Genomic DNA, 21,152 nt, shown 5'->3' on the forward strand with positions numbered 1-21,152 from the left:
GTGGACTCAGGCTGTCTGAGGGGCACATGGAGGCAGATGTTATATGTGACTTGTGGTGCTTCAGTCAATATTGTGACTGTTAACAAAGAGAACACAGATACAAGTTACCTATACAGACACTTTATCCAAATTGTCCAAGATGTAAATAGTTTGTCCCCTACAAACAACACACAGACAACACAGCACACCATTGAAAACATACAGTAGTGCATACAATACACAACAGTGCAAATGAGCATGTAGCAGCAAATAAGTCAAATAAATAACACAGGAGAGCAAATCTATTAAAATAACAGGTGTTATCCGTGTTCTCCAGGTTTGAAACTGCTGTTAAAAGGACCTGATGGCTTCGCTGGCGGTGAGCGTTGAACTCACGGCCGCTGCAGAAGTTAATTGGTGTCATTCCGTGTTGTGCTGATAGGGGGCGGTGTGGTCACCGTGCCTGTACAGTAACATGGCGGTCCAGTGTAAGCAGAATGTGCTTTCAGCAACATGAGTCAGTGGAAACACCGCGGGTGATGTTCACATTCTGCCAGCCGAGAAAGAAGAAGGACAGCTTTCTCATGTCCGCTGTGCTCGGTGGTCTTTCACTGCGTCCTTCCCGGTAGCAGAGTTTGGGATTCGATCCCGAGTGGCGAGACTTTAGCTTCCCGGGTTCGGTACGAGGCGTTTCAGCCTTCGCCACCGAGGAAGGAGCCTCCGTACCGTGCAGGGTGAGTTTATAACGGTGTTGGTAGTGCTCCCGAGACCGTGTGTCGGTTACAGGCCGATTTCAAAAGTGCTCCAGTCACCTAACGTCAGTGTAAGAAGCGCTACGTCCACCTGCACTTTAGCCAGTTAGCGTTAGCTGTGCGGTGTTAGCTCAATAGCGTGGCTAGACGATGAGAGGCACAGGAGAGCAAACGGCTAACAAAAGTGTGTTGTTTTAATAACTTGGGTTGTGTGGTGTTTGAAACATGTGCCGAATGCACGAGTGGTCCAAATTTATGAGAAATATCAAGTCACTGTTTGTCTGTTGTCCATGAATACTTTCTAGCACTGAAGAGAACATTAAACTGTCGGTTTTCTGAACGAGGTTTGGTTTGTCAGTGTCAGACAACGAGATATCGAGGTTATATCGGTATTATACCTGGCTCTATGACACCACAGCAATTATTTTAAACTATCCAACACAAGTCGTCAAGCTGTGTAAACAGAGTAAACACATTTCCGGTAATGTTACTTACTGTCATTACAGGCTGTTGAATTGTGGCTGACAGTCCAGAGCGCGCTGAGGGAGGAAACACTGAGGTATTATGATGAAATATTACGGCATGTCTTCTGTACTTCAGAAATTGTTTGTTTGTGCCAAATTTTTAGAAATAATATAAAAGTTAAGATTGAGATAATATAAAAGTAATATAAAGTTTTTAAACGTCTTAATTTCTGTGTCTTGTCTGAGCAGCAGAGTGGGAAGCAGCTTGCTCCACACATGAGGACTCACCTGAGGAGACAGCAGAAGACACCGAGGACAGATGGATCCCACTGACTCCGGACAAGGTTTCCAGCACCAGCCTCTTTGACTAGCTCGTAGATGTAAATGCATCAGGTTGCTATCTTTCATAAAGAAGAGAAATAGCTCAGAATAACTCATTTGTACTCCTGGATTGACTGAAGCAAACACTGTCACGTCATGCATGATGATAATCCAGGAAACTGCGGTGTCGGGTTCATTTTGCACAGAGATAAATGGTAACACACCTTCGATCTGCCCATTAAACAACATCAAGTTTTCTCTGACATCCCTCAAACGTGGGACGTTGGAGATTTAGCAGTACTGTTTAACATGATGTTAATTTGCGCATACGCGCTGTGTAACTTAAGAATTAATTTGTGCACATAAATGATTAATTTGAGTTAAAAAATGATTTATTCATTTGCAGAAATTACAAATTCATGAGCATAAATTTCTCATTCTTTGTTTCATTCCCAGTTTCAAAGAGTATGCTTTCTATTTGTAAGGATGCAGCCTTATCTTTAATTTTAATTAATTTAATTTTCTTCTGTTCATGCTCTATAAAGTACATACTGTACACCTGAGGAGTACTGACTTCACTCTCCACGCAGGGCAGGAGACGCCGTCCGAGCAGGGTTCCAATTTGTCATCAAACTCCAGAGGACGACAGCGGAAGAAAAATCCCAAATATTTTGATTATGACACTGGTGACGAGTTTAACGTGCAGACTGCTCAGCAAAAACCGGGCAGACGGAGCTCACGAGGTGCAGCAGCGTCTAAAAGGAGTCCATCAAAGCGTGGAAAGGCGCAGAATGCCACAGAAGAGCCTGCAGGCGGGGGGGCAGAAGCAGCTGCCGAAACACCTGAAGAGGCTGACGGAAAAATTACAAAGGAAACTCCTAAAAAAGCAGCTAGAGGCAAGAAGACCCTGACGAAAAAGACTCCCGCCAAAAAGACTCCCGCCAAAAAAACTCCCGCCAAGAAAACTGATGGGGCCCTCCCAGCTGTGGAGGGTGGAGTTGATGCAGTGCAGCAGGAAAATGGGACGCCAAAGAGAAAGTATGTGAGAAAACGGCCTGCACGGGAAGTGGAAGCAGCTTCAGAACCAGCATGTAAGGAGGCTCACGGAGAGCCGCCGACTGAACCCGAGGAGGAGATCCAGCCGGGCGGTCGCCGCAGGAGAGGTGCCGCTAAAGCGTAAGTTACATTTAGTGCGTTCAGCTTCAGACATCTGCAGGACGACAGATGTTCTCCGGGGACGCAGTTGTTGTTAAACGCTGTTCACATGTCTCCAGGGCGTTGAAGTACCTCCATATTTTGGCGAAAGAGGTGCTCAGTCATCCCAGTGAAGGTGATGTCCCAGAACCAGTCTCAGACACAAAGAGCAAAGGTCTCAGTGGAAGCAAAGGTACAGTGGAAACCACTCACCTCCACCACCACCACGCACCACCTCTTTGTGTCAGTGCACCAGTAAGAGCTCAGCACAGCCTTTATGCCTACATTTATCATAGATGTCACTCAGGCATTTTGAAGATGAGGGGTAGTGCAATAATGATGGATTTGGAGAGAGCCATGCTAGCTGTTTGCCCCTGATTCCAGTCTTTATGCTAAGCTAAGCTAATCACCTCCTGGCTGTAGCTCAACACTTAGCTCGCAGACATGAGAACGGTCCAGATTTTCTCATCTTTAAGCGCATTTTCGGAAATGTTTCTTGCTTCCTTGATTCAGCATTTCCTGCCATGGTAGCTGTGTGTCAGGGGTCAGAGGTCAGGCGCAGGATAGAGGCAGAGAGAGTCTGGCTCTCTGCTGGTTTGGGCATTTGGGAATAAGAGAGTGTCCTTTAATGTCATTATTCTGGACAATTAGTGCAAACCACTGAGCAGAATCACTGTGACGGATCACCTCTGCTCTTTGTGCTCTGCAGAGCCTAAAGGCCGGAAGAGGAAACGAAAGTATGACAGTGATCCTGAAGAAGATGAGGACTTTGTTCCGGATGTTGAAGAAGAAGAAGAGGAGGTTGAGGAGATGGCGGATGAGGAGGAAGCAGAGGACTCAGACTTTGACTCAGACATGGGGACGGCTGGAAGAAGTCCAGCAGCTTTCCATGCCAACAGGACGTGTGTTAGTGGTTTTCTTACCTCTGCTGTCGATTCGTAACTGCGATCAAAGCTGATCCAAGCCAAATCATGACTCATCAATTCAAAAGTTTTCATCTTCTTGAAGACAACATTTCATCTCATCCGCCCTCCTTTTCTCCTGCAGACAGGCTCGAATGTCAAAACCCCCAACGGCCTCACGGTCGGCATCATGAAAACTGTGTGGGAAGCCGCTGAGGTCACCAGGAAGTTGTAAGTAGTCGTGTGGTTGTTGGTGTTTCCGCCCACGTTGTTTTACCAGCACAGAATATGAATGAAGAGCCGCAGAGACACCGGTATTACACATTCAGTGACGCTGATGTACTGGGTAAACAAAACAAGGTGTGTTTGTTTGTTTGTTTATTTGTGTGTGTTCCAGCCGGGAGGAGCACTACAGCAGCTGGGTGTTCCCAGAGTGGGTCCCCTCCTCCAGCGACTGGCAGCCTGTACCACAAAGGTAGCTGACCTTTGACCTTTAAGAGATCAAAATACGGCTGTAGCCATATTTTAATGCTTTATTTTTAATGGGGAAGTCTTTACACTCTAAAGGTGCCATAAAAATAAACTTAGCTGCTTACTGGCTGCGCTGAGCTTCATCACTTTTTGGGATTTTACACTCTGAGACGTCCCACCTCAGGACGCCGTGCTGGACGCTGTCAGGTCTTAGGCAGCAGCGGCCGTCAGCAGATGATGATGCTTCGAAGCGGACAGCCTCGTAGATGTGTTTAGTTTGTGTGCTGTTTCCTGCTGAGACGTGATCATTCAGCTTTGTGTGTTTCATGTGTCGCTCAGTGATTTGGAGAAATACCTGCCTCAGGAGCTTCAGTCGGCTGCTTTCAAAGTGTCCAGAGAAGGCCTCAGGAAGGAGGAGACGCCTCTGCAGAGACTCAGCAGGTCAGACTGAGCAGCATCCAGCCGTCATCCTTCACTATGCAGACGTTTCGACGCCCCTGTTTTGGCTTTAATTTGGATTTCAGCGCAGGTTGTTCTGCTAAAAGCGTCTTTTACTGCTTTGTTTTGTTCTCACCTGACCAGGTTCGCCTCAGTCCCCGCTCACCCAGGCCGCTGGGACATGCTGCTGTTTGCAGGTGGACCAGTCTGGGCCATGGAGTGGTGTCCTACACCCGATGGCGCTCCGGCGTCCCAGTACGTAGCTCTGGCCTGCCATCGAGGGATGGACGACCGGCACTGCGTCCACAAGACGTACGCTGGACTGGGACTCGTCCAGCTGTGGGACGTGGGCAGGCTGGAGTGCAACAGCAGGTGCAGCTGAAGGGGGCGCTGTGGGATCATTTCAGGGCTGATGCGGCTTCATCGCTGCCGGAGTTTATTTCTGTATCAAAGGCTTATCTGTGTTTTGTCTTTTCAACATATTGTGTCCCCTTCTTTTGTTTCCATGATGCGTCTCATGCCGTCTCTTTGTCCCCCCTGTGTCTCTGCAGACCGGACTCCCAGCCATCCTTGGCTTATGGCTTGGCCCAGGACAAAGGCTTCATCTGGAGTCTGAAGTGGTGTCCTGCAGGCGGCTGGGAGCCCCCCAGCTGTGACAGAAAGGTGAGCTTTCAGAAGCCACTGCTAGCATATCTGGTCTGGAGTAGCCTATTGCCAATGCTTTGCAAGACGGTTAAAAAAACTGTAAATCCTCGTCACCCAAAGGCTCCTTTCCTGCCCAGACTGGGTCTTCTGGCGGTTGCCACCTCCACCAGTGTGGTCACCATTTACAGCCTGCCCCACCCTGACGCTCTGCGCTCTGACAAGAAGGAAGCTAACTCTGGTAAGACCGAACACTCGGGCTGCAGTCTCCCACCCTGACTGGACCTGATTCAGACACACAGAGCATGCAGTGTGCCCGGTGTTCAGCAGGGGGCAGTGTTGCCTTTCTGAAGCCTGGTGTCAGGGCTGTCTGTTACCTGGCTCCTGCTGAGAGGACGTGAGACTGCAGTACAGCAGCAGATCATGGCAGAACTGTACAGATTAGCAGCTGCGCTGTGCATTTGCTCACATTTCAGTCAACCTCAGCCAGCCAACATTAGCTCTGCTGCGGTGTGTAACGCCTCCCTCACCCTGTTTCTCCACACGCCACGACAACAGGTGACTAAAGGTTAAGAACAGGAGCTTTTAGCAGACGCCGCAGTGACTCTGAAGCACCTGTGAGTGATGCTGTGTACTGTGGGTCCATTTGGTGACATCAGGCATTCAGAGTTGCCATGAAACACGTTTGATATTTAGCCAGTTCGAGGTGGAGGAAGAGCCAAAGAGGAGCCAAAAAAGGCAGGAAACTGACTTTAACGATGAGCAGGGCCGAATGTGAAACACACCTTCAGCTGTCGAAGTGTAAAAACATGTGAACAGGCACGGTCTCATCAGTTAATCACAGATTATTTTCTCAATTAAATGACGAAGGTTTGGGCTGAAAAATGTCTGAAAACAGTAAAAAATGGCTAAAAAAACTTCCGACTGCCAGCAGCCCAAAACCTTAAAACATTCTGTTTGCACTGGTGTATAATGCTCTCAACAAAGGCGCTGAAACCAATGGATAATGGTTATTGATCTGTGAAATGACTGAAACAATGCAGCAGGTTCACTGCCTCATGACTGATTTCAGGTTTCAGCAGTAAGTCTGTGATCAATCAAACGGCTCCGCATCAATCATATCAGACTTCACTAACTTGACCAGATCTCACAGTCGGTGTGTGAGGACAGCGTCCATGCGGACCCTCAGTGGGATATTTAGTGCGCGGGGGTCTTTCAGGCTGTTAATGCAGCTTTAACAGCGGCGGTGGTTAACTGCTCCTCTGAGGGGCTTGAAAACACACACGCACACACACTCACACACACACAGTGTTGTCCAGGAGTGTGAGTCTATGCCGACGTTATAGATGCTGCAGGCTGTGGTCTCGCCTGCTCAGATCACTGCGTCAGCTGCCTCTGGGGCTCTGCTGATAGAAGACTGTATGAATGAGATTAATGGGAAGCTTATCTGCCACATCCATCATACACAGAAACCTGGTGTGTGTGTGTGTGTGTGTGTGTGTGTGTGTGTGTGTGTGTGTGTGTGTGTGTGTGTGTGTGTGTGTGTGTGTCAGCCCTGTAGAGGCTAATCGGATGCACACCACACCAGACTGAGATCGTGGCGTTTCAGTGCAGCACACGCCTCGATAACGCGCTCGCGCTCAGTGCGTCACAGTCGACTCAGCCTCCTGACATCCCATTAAACCTCGTCTTAAGGAGCGAATCTTCGCCGCAGCACACTGTCGAGAGCTTTGGCTGATGTTCGAGTCTTTTAGTGGAGAACGCTGATATTCGACGTTCCTCTCACAGTCTTAAACCACCGCCTACCTCCGCCGAACAGTTTCGGTTCTTCTGCGTGAACTTTGCCCAAATTAGTGTTTAATTTTCGTCAAGCACAAACAGCAGCTCCGTTATTCACCTGTACGTCCATGTTTCACACAAGAAGGAGCTGGAACAGGCCAACGCACAGCTGCCTTTCCAGATGTGAGGAGTTTGAATGAACGATGGTTTATTGGGTGAAAACAGGCTGTATTCCACTTGGCTTGCTTTTACAATTAAGAAGAATTTGCCGGGCAGTTTGGACATAAAAAGCCATATAAAACCTGACATTTCCATTCTTTTTTTTCCCTTTCCCCCTCTGCTTCATGGCCCCTGGTTTCCATTTTCCATTTTGTGGCTTCGGGTCATTGGGTCCCTTTCCCAAAGAGCTCCTCCATCAGCCCCCCTGCCTCCAACCACAGGTTACAGTTATTGGATAGAAAGGTTGCAGAGCGCTCACATTTAAAGATGGCGTCTCCTGAACATGCACACGAATGACTGCAGAGAGAAACTTATTGTTGGATTGGACTAATACTGAGCATTTGAACGGGGGTGTAGAAATACTGAGGACCACCAGAACAAGGCTCTAAATATTTCTACTAAGGTCGCTACGACCCTTCTTTTAAAGGCCAGCATGATGTCAAACCAATGCACTGAAAGCACTAACAGTCACTTCCTTATGATGCACTTCACTGTATATAAATCCAACATTTCTGCCGCTTGCAGCAGAGCCTCAGAGTGGTGATCCTGGCCAGCTGATTGGTCTGTCCAACACGTTTTTCCAGTGCAGCACACCTTGACAAGCAGTGACAGAGGCTGCACTGCAGGTCCTATAAGACTCTAATGATTTTGAAGACCTCTGACCTTTCCTGAAGCATCACCGCCAAACCCCTTTTCACCTGTGGGTTAAAGATATCAAGGCCTAATGGCAACATTGTCATGAATATGGTGCTGTTTGCTTGTCCCAGTACTACAAATTAAAAGCATGAACCGTCATGTTGCAGGGTCCATTTTTAGCCACGCTAGCTGCCGGACATGTAGCACCAAAATCAGGCTTGATGATCTGTATTTCCAGCAAAGTGTAATTGTGTCATATAAAGCAAAAAAATCTTCCCATCATCATTTGGTGGTTTCATGCAGGATGTGGACGTTTCTGTAAACGTGTCGCTGACGTGGATGAAAATCCCTTTCATCAGCTCGATTGTTTTAAGAGGAAAATGGATTTTGAAGAGGCCCTGGAGAGGCGGGGGAGGGGTGGAGGTGGTAAAGGTTCATTTCATCAAGCGTAAAGTGACCAGTGAATGACTTTATAGCATCTCACCTCTCTTAGCCTAGCCTAGCCTAGCCTAGCCTAGCATGATGGGCGCTAACTGAATGAAGGTTAGAGGAGCATGCATGGAAGTGATTTCAGTATCAGCTGAAAGGGTTAAAGGTGAAATTGGCTTGGATGGGGTTAAACAGTGTGTGTGTGTGCGTGCACGCCGCTCTCTCCCCCCAGCCCGGTGCTGTTTGCCACAGATAATTGTAAATGGCTTTTGTCCGTCCGGTCGGCAGAATGAATGAGCGGCGAATGAGGAGAGGAGGCTGTTAAAGCTGCAGAATTGGTGGGCGGGGGGCGTCGGAGGCGCGTGGCGAGGGGAAAAAAAGACAAAAGGGAGAGTCGAGAACGCACATAATTTACAGCGCCGCTCTCCATCAGACAAGGATCTGTAATTGAAATGACAAAGAAGATGCATCACTGAGCCAGTTGTTAGTGTTGGAAGCCATGAATTTTAGCTCGAGTAGCTGACACTCCTTGTATCCCCACTCTGTCAGTCATCAAGGACTTACCCGGGATTGGGCGAGGGAGGAGGCGGGATGGTCAGGGGACGGCCGAGTTTATGCGCTTCAGTGTGTGTTGTTCTTTTCTCACAGAAACCCTGTGTACAGGCTAATTAGCACCATCAGTTACACCAGCAAATACTGCTCATTCCCCGTCACGCAGCAGCAGCTCTGCAGCTGCAGTGATGCACGTATCTCTGCTAAACCACAGAATTACAGGAGCTGTCTAAATCTAATAGGATTGTCAGGTTTCAGGTCATAAAATGTGACTGCTGTATGATAAACATGCAGAACAATGGAAAACTGTGTTGTCAGAATAGTTTAATTTGGCAGAATTACTTTATTTTGTCATTTCCTGAGAGCTAAATGCCTCCATAACTGAGCATAAAAGAAGAGTTTTATGTCCGTGAAGGCTGACAACCACATATCAAAACAATGAAGCTGTGATTAAATCTAAATCCTGCTGTCACTGTGGTAACCTGTGTCATATATCACATCAGATCAGCTCAGGGTTGTGAAGCCGGGCTGGAAAATGTCAGTTAGAGGCAGGTCTGGGTTCACCCGGGGTCTGAACCCTGGTCTGGACCTGATTTCAGACCTGAGAGGCTTATTTAAGAGTATGAGTGTGTTTTTCTGAGGTGAGTTGATGGAAGGTGTGGAGGAGTGAGGAGGACGCTGTATTGATCTGATCTCTCGGTAATCTAAACTGAAGGAGGAGAAGAAGCCAATGATGGGGAACAGTCTGACACCTTTTTTGGTTGTTAATGGATTTTACATCTATTAAACACAGCAGTGAAGGTGAAGGCAGGCTCGGCAGAATCGCCTCTAAACTGCTGCTTAACGTCCAGGCTTTTTTAATCACAGCAGAGGAGGGATTGCTGGATAAATCTCCTGACTTTACATCTACAGCCAACAGGTCAAAGTTTCCACACTTCACATCAGGATTCGTGTTAAACACAGCTGTACCTTGAGCTAATGCTAACATTAGCAACACACCTGTTAGCCGTCAGAAGTCAGTGCAGCGAAGCTTCTCATCTGTATGTGATGTCGTGTCGCGTTGTTCTCTTTTATGCTAAACTGCATGCACAACATAGGCATGTTAATGCTAACATTAGCGTGCTAACATGCTAAACTCTGCCTAGCCCACTGAGGTAAAACAGACGACTCAAGCTTGCCATGTTTATGTTCAGCACTAGACTCAAGCTTTTCGTCCTCTGAAAATGCTCATTGTGTTGATGCTGAGTTTGAATTATTATCAATAAACAACAGCATCAGGTGTGATTTATGATTGTCTCTGCAGGAAACCACAGCCAGCAGCTGCCAGTATACCAGGTAGGCTCCCAGTAAAAATCTCTACATTAGGTCATGAAACTCACGTATGACCGTGAACGTCAGGAAACATCATGTCCGCTCCTGCTTTTGTTTCTGCAGGCGAAAGCAGTGTTGACGCTGAAGCTGGGCTCCTTCAAAGCTCCTCGCCTGGAGAGAAGTGGACAGGTGCTGTCTATGGATTGGCTGCCTGACAAGCCGCATAATATAATGGCTATTGGATTCTACGACGGTATGAACTGATTTCTTGGCAGATGTTGCTGATTGTGTTTTTCTTAGAAATGGCGCTTCCCTCCTACCCTGCCTTCATCTGTGTGTCTTCTGCAGTTTGAGGCTGGATTTTGGATTTTTGTTGACTTTGTGCGTTCCTGCAGGTGTAGTCGGTCTGTGGGATCTGTCCACCACGTCTGCGCTGTTACGAGTGCGAGAGCCCGACAAGTCGCTCAGCCTGCTGCCCTATCAGTGCTTCCTGGCCCACGACCACGCTGTCCGAGCTCTGGCCTTCTGCCCCGCCTCCAGGTAGACTCTTTCACTGTGACCTCACCTGTCGGCTGACGCTGCATTTACGTCTGTCATCGTTAGTCATCTGTGAAAGGAAAAGTAGAGTACGGTACATTTTCTGTCGCTGTTATTGTGAAAAACTTCACACCAAGCAGTCGCACACAGACTCTTAACCACTGCTGCCTCTGATGAGTCTGCAGATGAAATATCGTGACCTCAGAATCAGGAAATCAGAGTCATTTCTCTTGCAGCTCCTCCGTTTGGACTGATGGGTCGTGCATATGACTGTATATGACTATACTTATGAGAGTAAATGTTACATGACCGTGTCTGTCTACTACAAGCACACCAGGATAATGTTGTAAATCAGTGAAGTGAAACAGCTTCAAATGGATTCTTGGCAAATCAAGTTTGTTTGTATGACCTCTGATCATTAAAACAGTTTAAAAGGAAAGTGACGAAACACCCGATTCAGGCAAAGAAAGACTCGGGTAGTATCACAGAAGAGAGAGTTAATTAAATGGATTGCAGGATTTTCTGGTTGCTTGTTTATCTTTTTAAGTTTTTTGTCCTTCCAGTGTAGTTTTACTCGCAGCCGGTTAAAATGTGGCTAAATGCAGCGCAGTAAACCCTGAAAGCAGAAAGTTGTGCTGAGGTTTGGCAGAAAAGCCTTTGCTCCAGTGTGTTCAGGCACTAATTCAAAATGTGGAGCACGAGGCCGGGCGTGCAGCCATGTCCTCTCGAAGCTCTCACCATTCAGATGAGGGAGCCTCACTCACCTCCCTGCAGGCCAGCTGACCTTCAGGCTGCAGCCTCAGATGATCTTCAGTAAGATCTTCACTAAATTACTGAAGTCTAGAGTCATCCAGTGTAAGACTTTCAGAGAATACAACCCAGGAATGTGAACAGAGGAAAATCAAACAGTTTATTTAGATAGTGGCTTTCAGTCTTTTTTATTTCTTTTGGAGGCATTTATCATTTTTAATCTGTAAGAAATGAAGATATGTGGTTGCTGCTATGATCTATGTATGATTTGCGCTAATGGAAGCATGTATAGATTGAACAGAAAGGGGCCCAGAAGGGATCCATGTGGAACTCCATCCCATTTTGTGTAGTTGTGACGTCTAGTTACCACAGGACGAGAGCATTTCCTGTTTTCTAAAAGGGATTTTAATCATTTTAGGATTTCCTGGAAAGTCCAGCCTACATTTCTCGCCGTGGAGCTCAGATCTAACAGCACTGTTACAGCTACAGTTGCGTCTTCAGGCAGTTAATTGGTGACCCCACGATGCCAAACCAAACCACAGGATTAGGACATATTCTGCTTTAATTCATATAAACTGCTCATAACTATCTCAATGTGAGTGCGTCCCAAATTCTAATGCATACAGAGGTGAACACTGAGCGGCCAGAATGAGCTATGTGACGACAGGTCGCAGCTCGTCATTACACTGTAACCCTCGAAGACACGTTTCATCCCCCTTTAACTCGTCTCTGCTCCATTACTCAGCTGATGTATGTGTGATGAAAAGAAAGATGGAGCGGTCGTTTACATCACGAGTGTCTGCTGCGACGATTCAAAGCTCATAAAGTCCTGCGCCAAAACTGGCTTTTTATTAAAAAGCACGAACTGCTCCAGACGTGGTAATCTGCGACATCCACAGTCAGAAAAAATAACTTTTAAGGTGCTGACAGCCCACCTAAAAAAATGTTTAATCTGTCTTCACAGAGGCTTTTTCTGCCTTCACATGCAGAAAGTTTTTGTAGAAATGCTGAGATTTCACTTTGAACAGATTTGAAGAACATTTTTTAAACGCGTATTGACCATCAGGTAAAAATATGAGGCATCAGCATCGGCTCTCAAACCCTGCTGATGCTCTCCAGCTTCAGTTTAAATCTCACGTTAAAAGGGGTTCAGGCCAGAGCGCCACATCTGCAACAGTGAGCCATTTTAAATGTAAAACGCCCCGTCGCTGCAGCGTCTCTGCTCCCTGTTGTCCCCCATCAGATCAAGGGCAGCATCACATTTTACATTTCATCAGCATTTATTCTGAACCTGCCGGCTGCGACCTTGTGCATTAAACAGTGAGGATAGCATGTTTTCACTGTGCACAGAGACCAGCAGAGGGATAAACCGTGAAGCGCTCGTCATTTTCCAGCCTTGTACGCTGTAGCTGCAGCTAATGCTAACAGAACATATACTTTGAGTGCATGCCAGTAATATTTAATAATCTCTGGACAAGCAGACAAGAAAGTATAATGTTAGCCAACATTAGCTCAGCATCCAAAGGGGAGACGGCCAGCAGGGTTTGAAGCGCCTCTCCGTAAAGGCAGATATTAAAGGTGTGAAGCTGAAGTTAAAGTGAAGTGGAAGACGAGATTAATCCTCCAGAGAGTCGCCGTCCTGGAAGCAGAGAGGACACGTGTCTTCTCTGGATCACCGCTTTTTAATTACACAGCCGTGTCGAAAGAGCTAAAACTACACTTCTGTGAGCTCGACGTCAACCTTTGTCTTCTTTTGTCACACCTGAGCAGTTTGTCATCTTTTCTCTCCACATTCACACACAATGAAATCTGCTTCTATTGATTTCTGCGTCTTCATCTGTTTTACCGCAGACACCACTGTCAGGGATGATCAATGTCGGGGAGTGATGCTCCCCAGTTCAAGCTTTGCATCACAAGTTTGTGCTGTCAGAAACAGACATTTTTAGATTCTTATCGATTCTGGATATTTTCACACAGATAGCAGCTGAGCTTTCTGTCTTCTTCCTGCCACTCCGCTCAGGTTAGCTCACAGCGTTAGCTCATTAAAAATGGAAAGCGCAGAGCCGCCGCGTCCGCTTTGGGTTGACAGAACAGCAGAGTGCTGTTTGGAAATACTTCCCGTTTGAGGCAAATATAGAAACAAGCAAGCGACGCCGCACAGCTAATGAAAGATGCTAACACAAGAACGTTAGCAAAGCACCTGAAGTTTTTCCCTGCGGCGTCGAAAATGGTCAGCAACATTGAAACAGTCTCACCAGTCTGAAGTGATCATTCACACGTCTGAAGTCAAAGAATTGACGCTAAAAACCTTTCATCCGTTGCTTTAACTCCTCTCTCTCTGTGCTCCTGTCAGATACCTGTTGGTGACGTCCGGAGAGGACCGCTACGTGAAGACCTGGGATCTGAGGAGGCTCTACGATCCCGTCGACGTCCTCAAACGCAACCTGACCAATGAAATCCACTGGCCGTTGAACGCGCCGGGCGTCCTGTTGGCCCAGGAGAGCGCCTATGCAGCGTGAGACAGCTTGTCCTTCAAACGTCCATAAAGTGGCAGGACATGTGTGACGTGAAGTCAGAGTTCGCGTCTCTCACCTGTCTCTGGAAAACATGCAGATTAAAAAAGGATTGGACCAAATCGATTATTTTCTGACTTCCTGGAATAAATCTTCACCTCGTCCTCATCTGCATGAGACCTGATAAATGTTGTCCAGAGACACAGAAGACATCCAACGAATGTCTTCACAGTCCATCAATAGAAAATTGACTTTGAAAATTTGTGGGTTTGTCCTTGAAGTGCTCTGAAAGGTTGAGGCTCATTCTGAGATTTCAACACGTTTGATTTAATTTCTTCCTCTCACTTCTTTCCTTCTAACGTCTCATTCGATTGTGTCTTTTCTCATTCAGCACGGGCTCACATGGAGTCCGTTACTTTCACCATAACATGCCCTCCGTCTTCGCAGTCCCTCGGACCGGCACCGTGTGGGTGAGTGTTTTAATGTGCGTTTTAATCTTCATCTCCTCTGAATCAGCCGTGAGGCACAAAGTAGATTAGCTTTGCTCTGCAGGAAGTCTTTGAACTGGGGGCTGACGCTCATGTTGGCGAGGACGAAGAAGCATGGAGGAGCGGATGCCGCTTTGTTTTGGGACATGTGTCTTTTTATATTTTTCTTATTGTCAAAAAAACCCATAAAAGACCAAAACCAGCAGTGCATCAGTTCTTCCCTTCCTATCTGTGGCGCTCAGCCTGAAGCCCATTGGCTCCTACTGAAGACATAAGTCTTACAAAGCAGTGATGTCATTTGTAAAGTAAAACAACAGTAAAACAAGTCACGTGAGCAGTCTGAAAACCTTTCTTCTGCTGCACCTTCTGTGTGTCTGCAGCTGCTATCTGGAGGCAAATTGTGCAGAAATTAGTCCCATAACTCAAACTGCCTTTAACTGTCTTAAATTCACTGGAAGTCATTTACAAACCGTCTTCTTCACTCAGTTACACTCAACAATGAAATAAGAGCTGAATATTCTGTGAAAAAATAAGAGGTTAAGCTGCATGTTTAAATGCTGATTTGTCTCTGTTTCGTTGCAGTCCATATCCTACACTGATTGGCTGAACAGCGTGGTGACATCAGACAGCCTCGGCGAGGTCATCCTTGCCGTGTTACCTCAGATATGCTTCAGTCCTCAATACGTAAAAAAGACGTTAGAGAGACGTTTCGTAAGTTTGCCGTTCTTTATTTTATTTACCTTCTAAAGTAATAATTTGATGTTCTGTCACAGCAAACACACATTTTACAGTTTAAACACACAATATCTGATTCCTGCCGATGAAAACAAAAGACGTTTGATGACGTCATGAAGCAGCATGGGATCATGGGAGTTGTCTTTGCGATGAACATGTCAGTGACAGGACTGTGCACAGAGGAGGTGACGTGTTAAGTTTTAGTCCTCGTCACTCTCTGACGTGTCAGCGGGAGTTTCCTGCGTCGCCTCTGGAGGCGATCGAATGAAACGCACCTTGAATAAAATGATAGATTTCTTTTGAAACCTTGGCGATCATGTAAGTACTCTAATCAATGAAAGACATAAAACATAGATCTGCTTGTTTTTAGACTTTTAAAGGAGAAAAGGAACATTACTGTGTCTTTAAAGAGTGGATCAAATGCAGCAAACTGTCCTTTCCTTTGACGTGGTCTTTCATTGTGTCCTCAGCCCGTCTACCTCACATCCCTGGTGCCTTATGATACAACTGCAGAAGTAAATGAAGTGGTGGGAGGAGCGGAGGAGGAGGAGGAGGGAGCTGCTGTTGAGGAGCAGGCAGGAGGAGAGAGAGAAGGAGCAGATCCTGGATCTGAAGGAGGGAATGAGAGCAGGAATGGAAACGGACGAGACGGAGGACGAGGGAGGAAGGATTCGTGTCCTCGTCTGCGGTTCCAGACGTACAAAGAGGCCGTGAGGAAATACTGCCTCCACCACACGGACAACAACATGGTGGGTACATTCAGAGGGAAGCCGGGCAGCAGCCTGGAAACGTTTTTCTTCTTCTGCACAAAGAACTTCCTTCTGATTGGCTAACTTTCCAAAGTTGCCCAACATTTGACGAATGGGCGAAGAGCTGTAAGGTTTTCATGCACGGACCATGATTTCATTGGTTTATTAATAACTCCTCTTCAAAATCAGGCCAGCTGCCACGAAGTCACGCTGTGAACATGCAGTGATGACACGTCTCATGTTCCTGAACACATGAACGCACACTGGGGGACATGGACACGTCCCATCCTGTGTTCATCCTCCACAGAACATCTGTTTCCACCTGGCTTCACTCGGCGACGCCTTGTTTCCACGTACACAGTCATACCGCGACAGCTAGTTGAGGAAAGAGCTGCTCATGATCCACATTTATGCAGTTTATTCTTGATATGCAGTGTTTCCATTTCAGTGTTCTCATCCAGGTGAAACAGCTGTTGAAAATGGACTGCGCGCTGATGTGTGGTCTATGAAAACATAGTCAGGATTCTTAACTTTAACTTAAACGTCCACATGGGGACATTTGTCTTTCAGCCGCGTGACACATTGACCACTCAGACTTTAACATAATGAACATGAAATATAATCCAGCAGCAGTCTTCAGTTACCAGTTGTATCAGACATATTGATGATTATGTCAGTTGTCTAAGTAATAAGTATCTAATTGTTGCTTTAGTAACGTTTTCGTGTCACTATCAGACAAATCAAACCAATTCATGAATGAATAGTTAATCCATTCAGATCAAACACTTTAAATCTAGATTGAAGATGCTTTTCACTGCACTGACTAATCCACCATTGATTAGTGATGATCAAAATGTTTTAGTTTCACCGTTTTTAAACTGTTTCCTGTTTATTGAGCATCATAACCATCGTCTGCTGCGACCACAGGGCACCTTCGCACGAAGCGAGCAGCGAGCTGTGTGGAAACACATGAAAGACACGGAGGTGAAGACAAAGATAAACCTGGACGATATGCCGGTGGCTGCACTGCACAAGGTACGCACACACACACACACACACACACACACACACACACACACACACACACACACACACACACACACACACACACACACAGTGCAGGTATCATCAGACTCCCGCTGCAGCTCAACATGAAGGAAGAGAAAGATAAACACAAGAATGGAAAGAATAGAAGCAGAGGTGAGAGATGAAGGAAGAGCCTCCTCCTCCTCCCTCCTCTTCTTCCTCCTCCTCTGATGGGACGCTATAAAGACGGGCTGAATGTAATGATGTGTAAAATGAGAAAAATGTCACCCTCGGTGGACGGAGGGAGGGGGAGATGGAAAGCAGCCATTTGAGGACTTGATGTGTTTAATTTTAAGAGGGGCAGAGTGGAGGGTGTCGCCGTGCCCTCTGGGACGAGATGATGGACGGCCACTTCATGGGACAATCTCGAAAACAAAACGCCACTGGGTGTTTGACTGGCTTTGTGTCTGAAGGGGATAAATGGATTAGAAAGAGGAAGAGAAATAACGAAAGAGGAGGCGCGGCGGGAGGATTTATAGTGATGAAGAGGGGGATAGATGGGTGACGGAGGAGATGATGGTATTGACTCACTGAGAGCTGCAGCTGAGTCATTCAGAGGACAGAAGAGTGGACAAAAGCTGCTAGAAACAAAAAAAATATTTGTTCACAATAACAATAACTCACATAGAGGTGAACGTAGTCGTCATGATAAATAGAGTCTAGCAGGGCTGACATGATACGTGGAGTCCCTCAGGGATCAATACTCGGCCCACTGTGCTTCAGCCTCAGTGCGACACACAGTCCTACCTGTCCTCATCCTTGAGACTTAAGCTCAGTATTTTGTGCCACAAATTAAAGATATTTAATGTTTTTGTAGATTTTTTTATGTCTGGGTGGAGAACTGGTGCTTCTTATTGTAGCTGTTATTGGGTCTTATTGGCATATTTATGTCTGGATCACGCTAACTGTGGTCGCGTTGCTCTGCAGTATTGTTCTGTACCACATGTTCAGCGTTTGTTCAGGCCTTCGTATTTGTTTCTTCCTCCTCTCCTCAGGTGCGTTTCAACCCCAACATGTGCTGCCATACCTGGGTGGTGTCCGGGGGCCAGGCTGGCCTGGTCAGACTACACTGTCTGAGCAGTATGATCACCTCCCAGGCCAAGACGATGATCAGTGAGAGCCAGGCCCAGTTCAATACACTGTACCCACCCAAAGACTCGAAGGAGGCCGTCCAAACGGTGCCGGACGACCTATAGCAGGAGATCAGCTGGACTGAAGGTGGATCATGCAAAAAATGTATTTTTAACAGTAATCAAATATATATTAATATTGCATCAGCACATACAGAGCAGCGTACACGTTTGCTGTTTATCAGCTCTTGTTTGAAGTATCCAAAGGCCGACAGAGACATGAAATGACCGATCGACCCGTTCAACTGCAAACATGATGGAGGTTTTGTGACACCTCCTCAGTAGCTCCTCACTGGACCTCCTTCATGAACTCGGCTCGCTCTGAAAGTGTTGCAGGTCAATGCAGGAGCATCGGTACGAGTTTCCTCCCATAAGCTCACCTCCTCCACGCTCCTCCACACTTTTTGTGCAGCTGGCGGTGAAGTGCCTTGCTTCAAATGTTTGACTTGCTTAGAATCAGCATCCATTAAAGGTCCAGTTTGTAGGATTTATGGGGATCTACAGGCAGAAATTAAATCTAATATCCACAATTATGTTTTGATTAGTGTGTAATCCAATAAGAATCACTGTTTTGGGCGGGGTTAGGGGTTTTCAGCTGGTTGCAGTCTTCCACTTCTCCACTAGATGCCACTAAATCCAGCACACGGGTCCTTCAGTGGTTATTGATTCTAAGTCAAGTCGGGTTTTAGTTAGTCCAGCGTCTCTTATTTGGAATAAAAATTGCAAACATGGCGGTGAATCTGATGTCGACAGCAGTCCAGGGAAGTAGAAATATGAGCTATCAACTGCTTCCACTCTTCTAAAATCAGGAGCTTAAACCTTTTTCTTGCATTACTTTGACCTGATCAATGATGAAGCGCAAGCTGGTTTATTTTTGAAGTTGTTTTTTTGCTGCTGTATTTTTATAATTGTCCAGAATAACTCAGGCTGCGACTGAGAGGAAATACTTGAATTTTTTTATTGTAACTGCTGGATGTAAGGTTTCTAAATAACTTTCCATTGTTGCTTTCTTTAAATGTTGAACTTAAGTGTGATAATTCTGATGATTCAAAGGTTTTGATTGGTTTCTTTTTTTAAACAGCTGCGGCATCGTGACGTGACCTTCTTTATGTTTCAGTATCTGTGAAACTCTTTTTTTAGAGCTTCTTTGAACTTTAAATTTGGGGTTTTATCGGTTTTGTTTTTTAAATTAATTAAAAATCTCCTCGACAGTTTGGGAATGATGTTTAGGAAACACCACGATAATGTTGCCGATCATGAAAAACACTTCATTACTGGCAACATTATGGAAATGACAATAAAACATGAACATGTTCTGCTTTTTGTTGTTCTGCTCTGTCACTATGTTTGTTTTTTTATGTTTTGTAATAAAAAACGTTAAAAATCGTTTGTTGTCTCAGTGACGTCTCTGAAATAATCCAGCCTCTTATCGTCATCTGCAGTCTTTTATTTCACATTACAAAAAAAACGTTGCCACACATAAAAATGAAATATCAAACATCACGGATGTGACATGTGGATTTATGCAACGTCACCAGAACACTTAGACAAAGAGGACCGATTGTACAAGAGAGATAAACGTATTTACACGAGGATACACAAAGTCGTACACAGAAAATACACAATATTTGACATATTTACAACAGTCACACAAAGACAGCTACAGCACAACACAGAGCATTCTCAGACATTAGACTTCCATCGTGAACAAACAGGAACAGCGTTTTTCTGGAGTGAAATGAGCTTAATCAGACCGTAAAGACTGGAGTTAAACGGCACAGCCCGGAGAGGAAACTTCACGTATATCAAAACGAACACGGTGAAATGCTTTTAGTTTTACTTACATTCACTTTGATGTAACTGAGTCTTCATAGCCGTTAGTATATATTCTCATTTTGCAATATTTCAAAGGGAAAAATGTATTTAAATATACAGGATCTCCTTAAAAATTGGTGAAAATATAGAATTTTAGAGAAGACTTTTTTGTCTTTGATTCATCCTCTGCATGGTATATCAACATATTCTGATTGGCAGTTGGACAGGAAACGTCTTACTGTACATGATATTGAATAACAGCTAACAACCATGCAAGTATGTGTGTCAGATGGACGCCGACGAGGTGTTTGCAATGTACGTCTGTCCGTTCTCTCAGAGTAACGGACGATCAACACGTTATAGTAGCTGCGAATCATTACAGGCGTGTCAGCCGGCTCGCTGGCTTCTCTTCTTGGTGCAAAATGATCTCAAAAATATTCTCTTGACTCGAGTCCAAAGTATTAACCAAAACTGGGTGAAGCTCCACGAAACATGCTGTGGATATTTGTGGTCCCCAGCAGTTATAATGATGTTAGTGACGCCACAATCGTCCCCCTAACGTCTCCATCAACGCAAAATTTAATTTAAATTACATAGTAAGGACCATGCTTTAAGCAGCAAAGTGAGGACATTTTGGCCGGTCTTCACAACTTCAAAGGGCAATTTGAAGGTTAAGACTTAGAATTAGGTTTGGGTCGAGGTTGGGGTAAGGCATTTAGTTGTGATGGGTAAGGTTAAGGTAAGGGGCCGGGGAATACATGAAGTCAGCGAGGGTCCTCACAAGGGGAGAACAAGTATGTGTGTGTGTTAAGAAAAAAGTCATTGAGATCTTTACTTTGAAAGTCAGGAGGGCTCATGAAGCTTGTCGCAAACCAGCCAACTGCAGGATATTAGACTGGCTGGACGGATGGACGGACAGGCAGACTGATAGATGGATGAAAGCTCAGGGAACAGAGAGCCATTTAATAGATGGATCGCACTGAAGCTGCAGGAGGAACTGGAGATGGATGAGACGGATGGCAGCGTGACGCTGAAACTAATCGTCCGGCTGCTGGACTGAATCATTTCTGCCCTCAGACCTGAACGTCTGCCCAGAGTTGACACTGAAAAGCGGTCGAATGCTTTTTCAGTCTGACACTCGCTCATTTACCCTCCGCTCAATCTATACAGCGCACACCATTAGCTAAACTCTCCCAGTTCTCCATGTGAGAAGCTGACCAGTGAAACCTCGACCGCCTGCAGCACAACAAACCGTCAGAA

The 21,152-nt window shown here is 45.9% G+C and overlaps 1 protein-coding gene across 1 annotated transcript; it reads left to right on the top strand.

Annotated features, from left to right (window-relative positions):
• The first annotated feature begins 429 nt into the window (after positions 1-429).
• gtf3c2 (general transcription factor IIIC, polypeptide 2, beta) lies at positions 430-19,324 on the top strand. Its single transcript, XM_070988174.1, has 21 exons — positions 430-713; positions 1,238-1,290; positions 1,445-1,539; positions 2,107-2,692; positions 2,791-2,903; positions 3,420-3,616; positions 3,758-3,843; positions 4,010-4,087; positions 4,423-4,524; positions 4,666-4,893; positions 5,073-5,184; positions 5,287-5,404; positions 10,082-10,113; positions 10,213-10,342; positions 10,485-10,629; positions 13,730-13,891; positions 14,281-14,359; positions 14,960-15,088; positions 15,583-15,861; positions 16,789-16,896; positions 17,943-19,324. Exons 3-21 carry the CDS (start codon positions 1,515-1,517, stop codon positions 18,141-18,143), a joined length of 2,910 nt encoding a protein of 969 aa, XP_070844275.1. The 5' UTR covers positions 430-713; positions 1,238-1,290; positions 1,445-1,514; the 3' UTR covers positions 18,144-19,324.
• Positions 19,325-21,152: the final 1,828 nt, after the last annotated feature.

Source organism: Chaetodon trifascialis, chromosome 19 (assembly GCF_039877785.1).
Source record: "Chaetodon trifascialis isolate fChaTrf1 chromosome 19, fChaTrf1.hap1, whole genome shotgun sequence".
NCBI classification, from domain to species: domain Eukaryota; kingdom Metazoa; phylum Chordata; class Actinopteri; order Chaetodontiformes; family Chaetodontidae; genus Chaetodon; species Chaetodon trifascialis.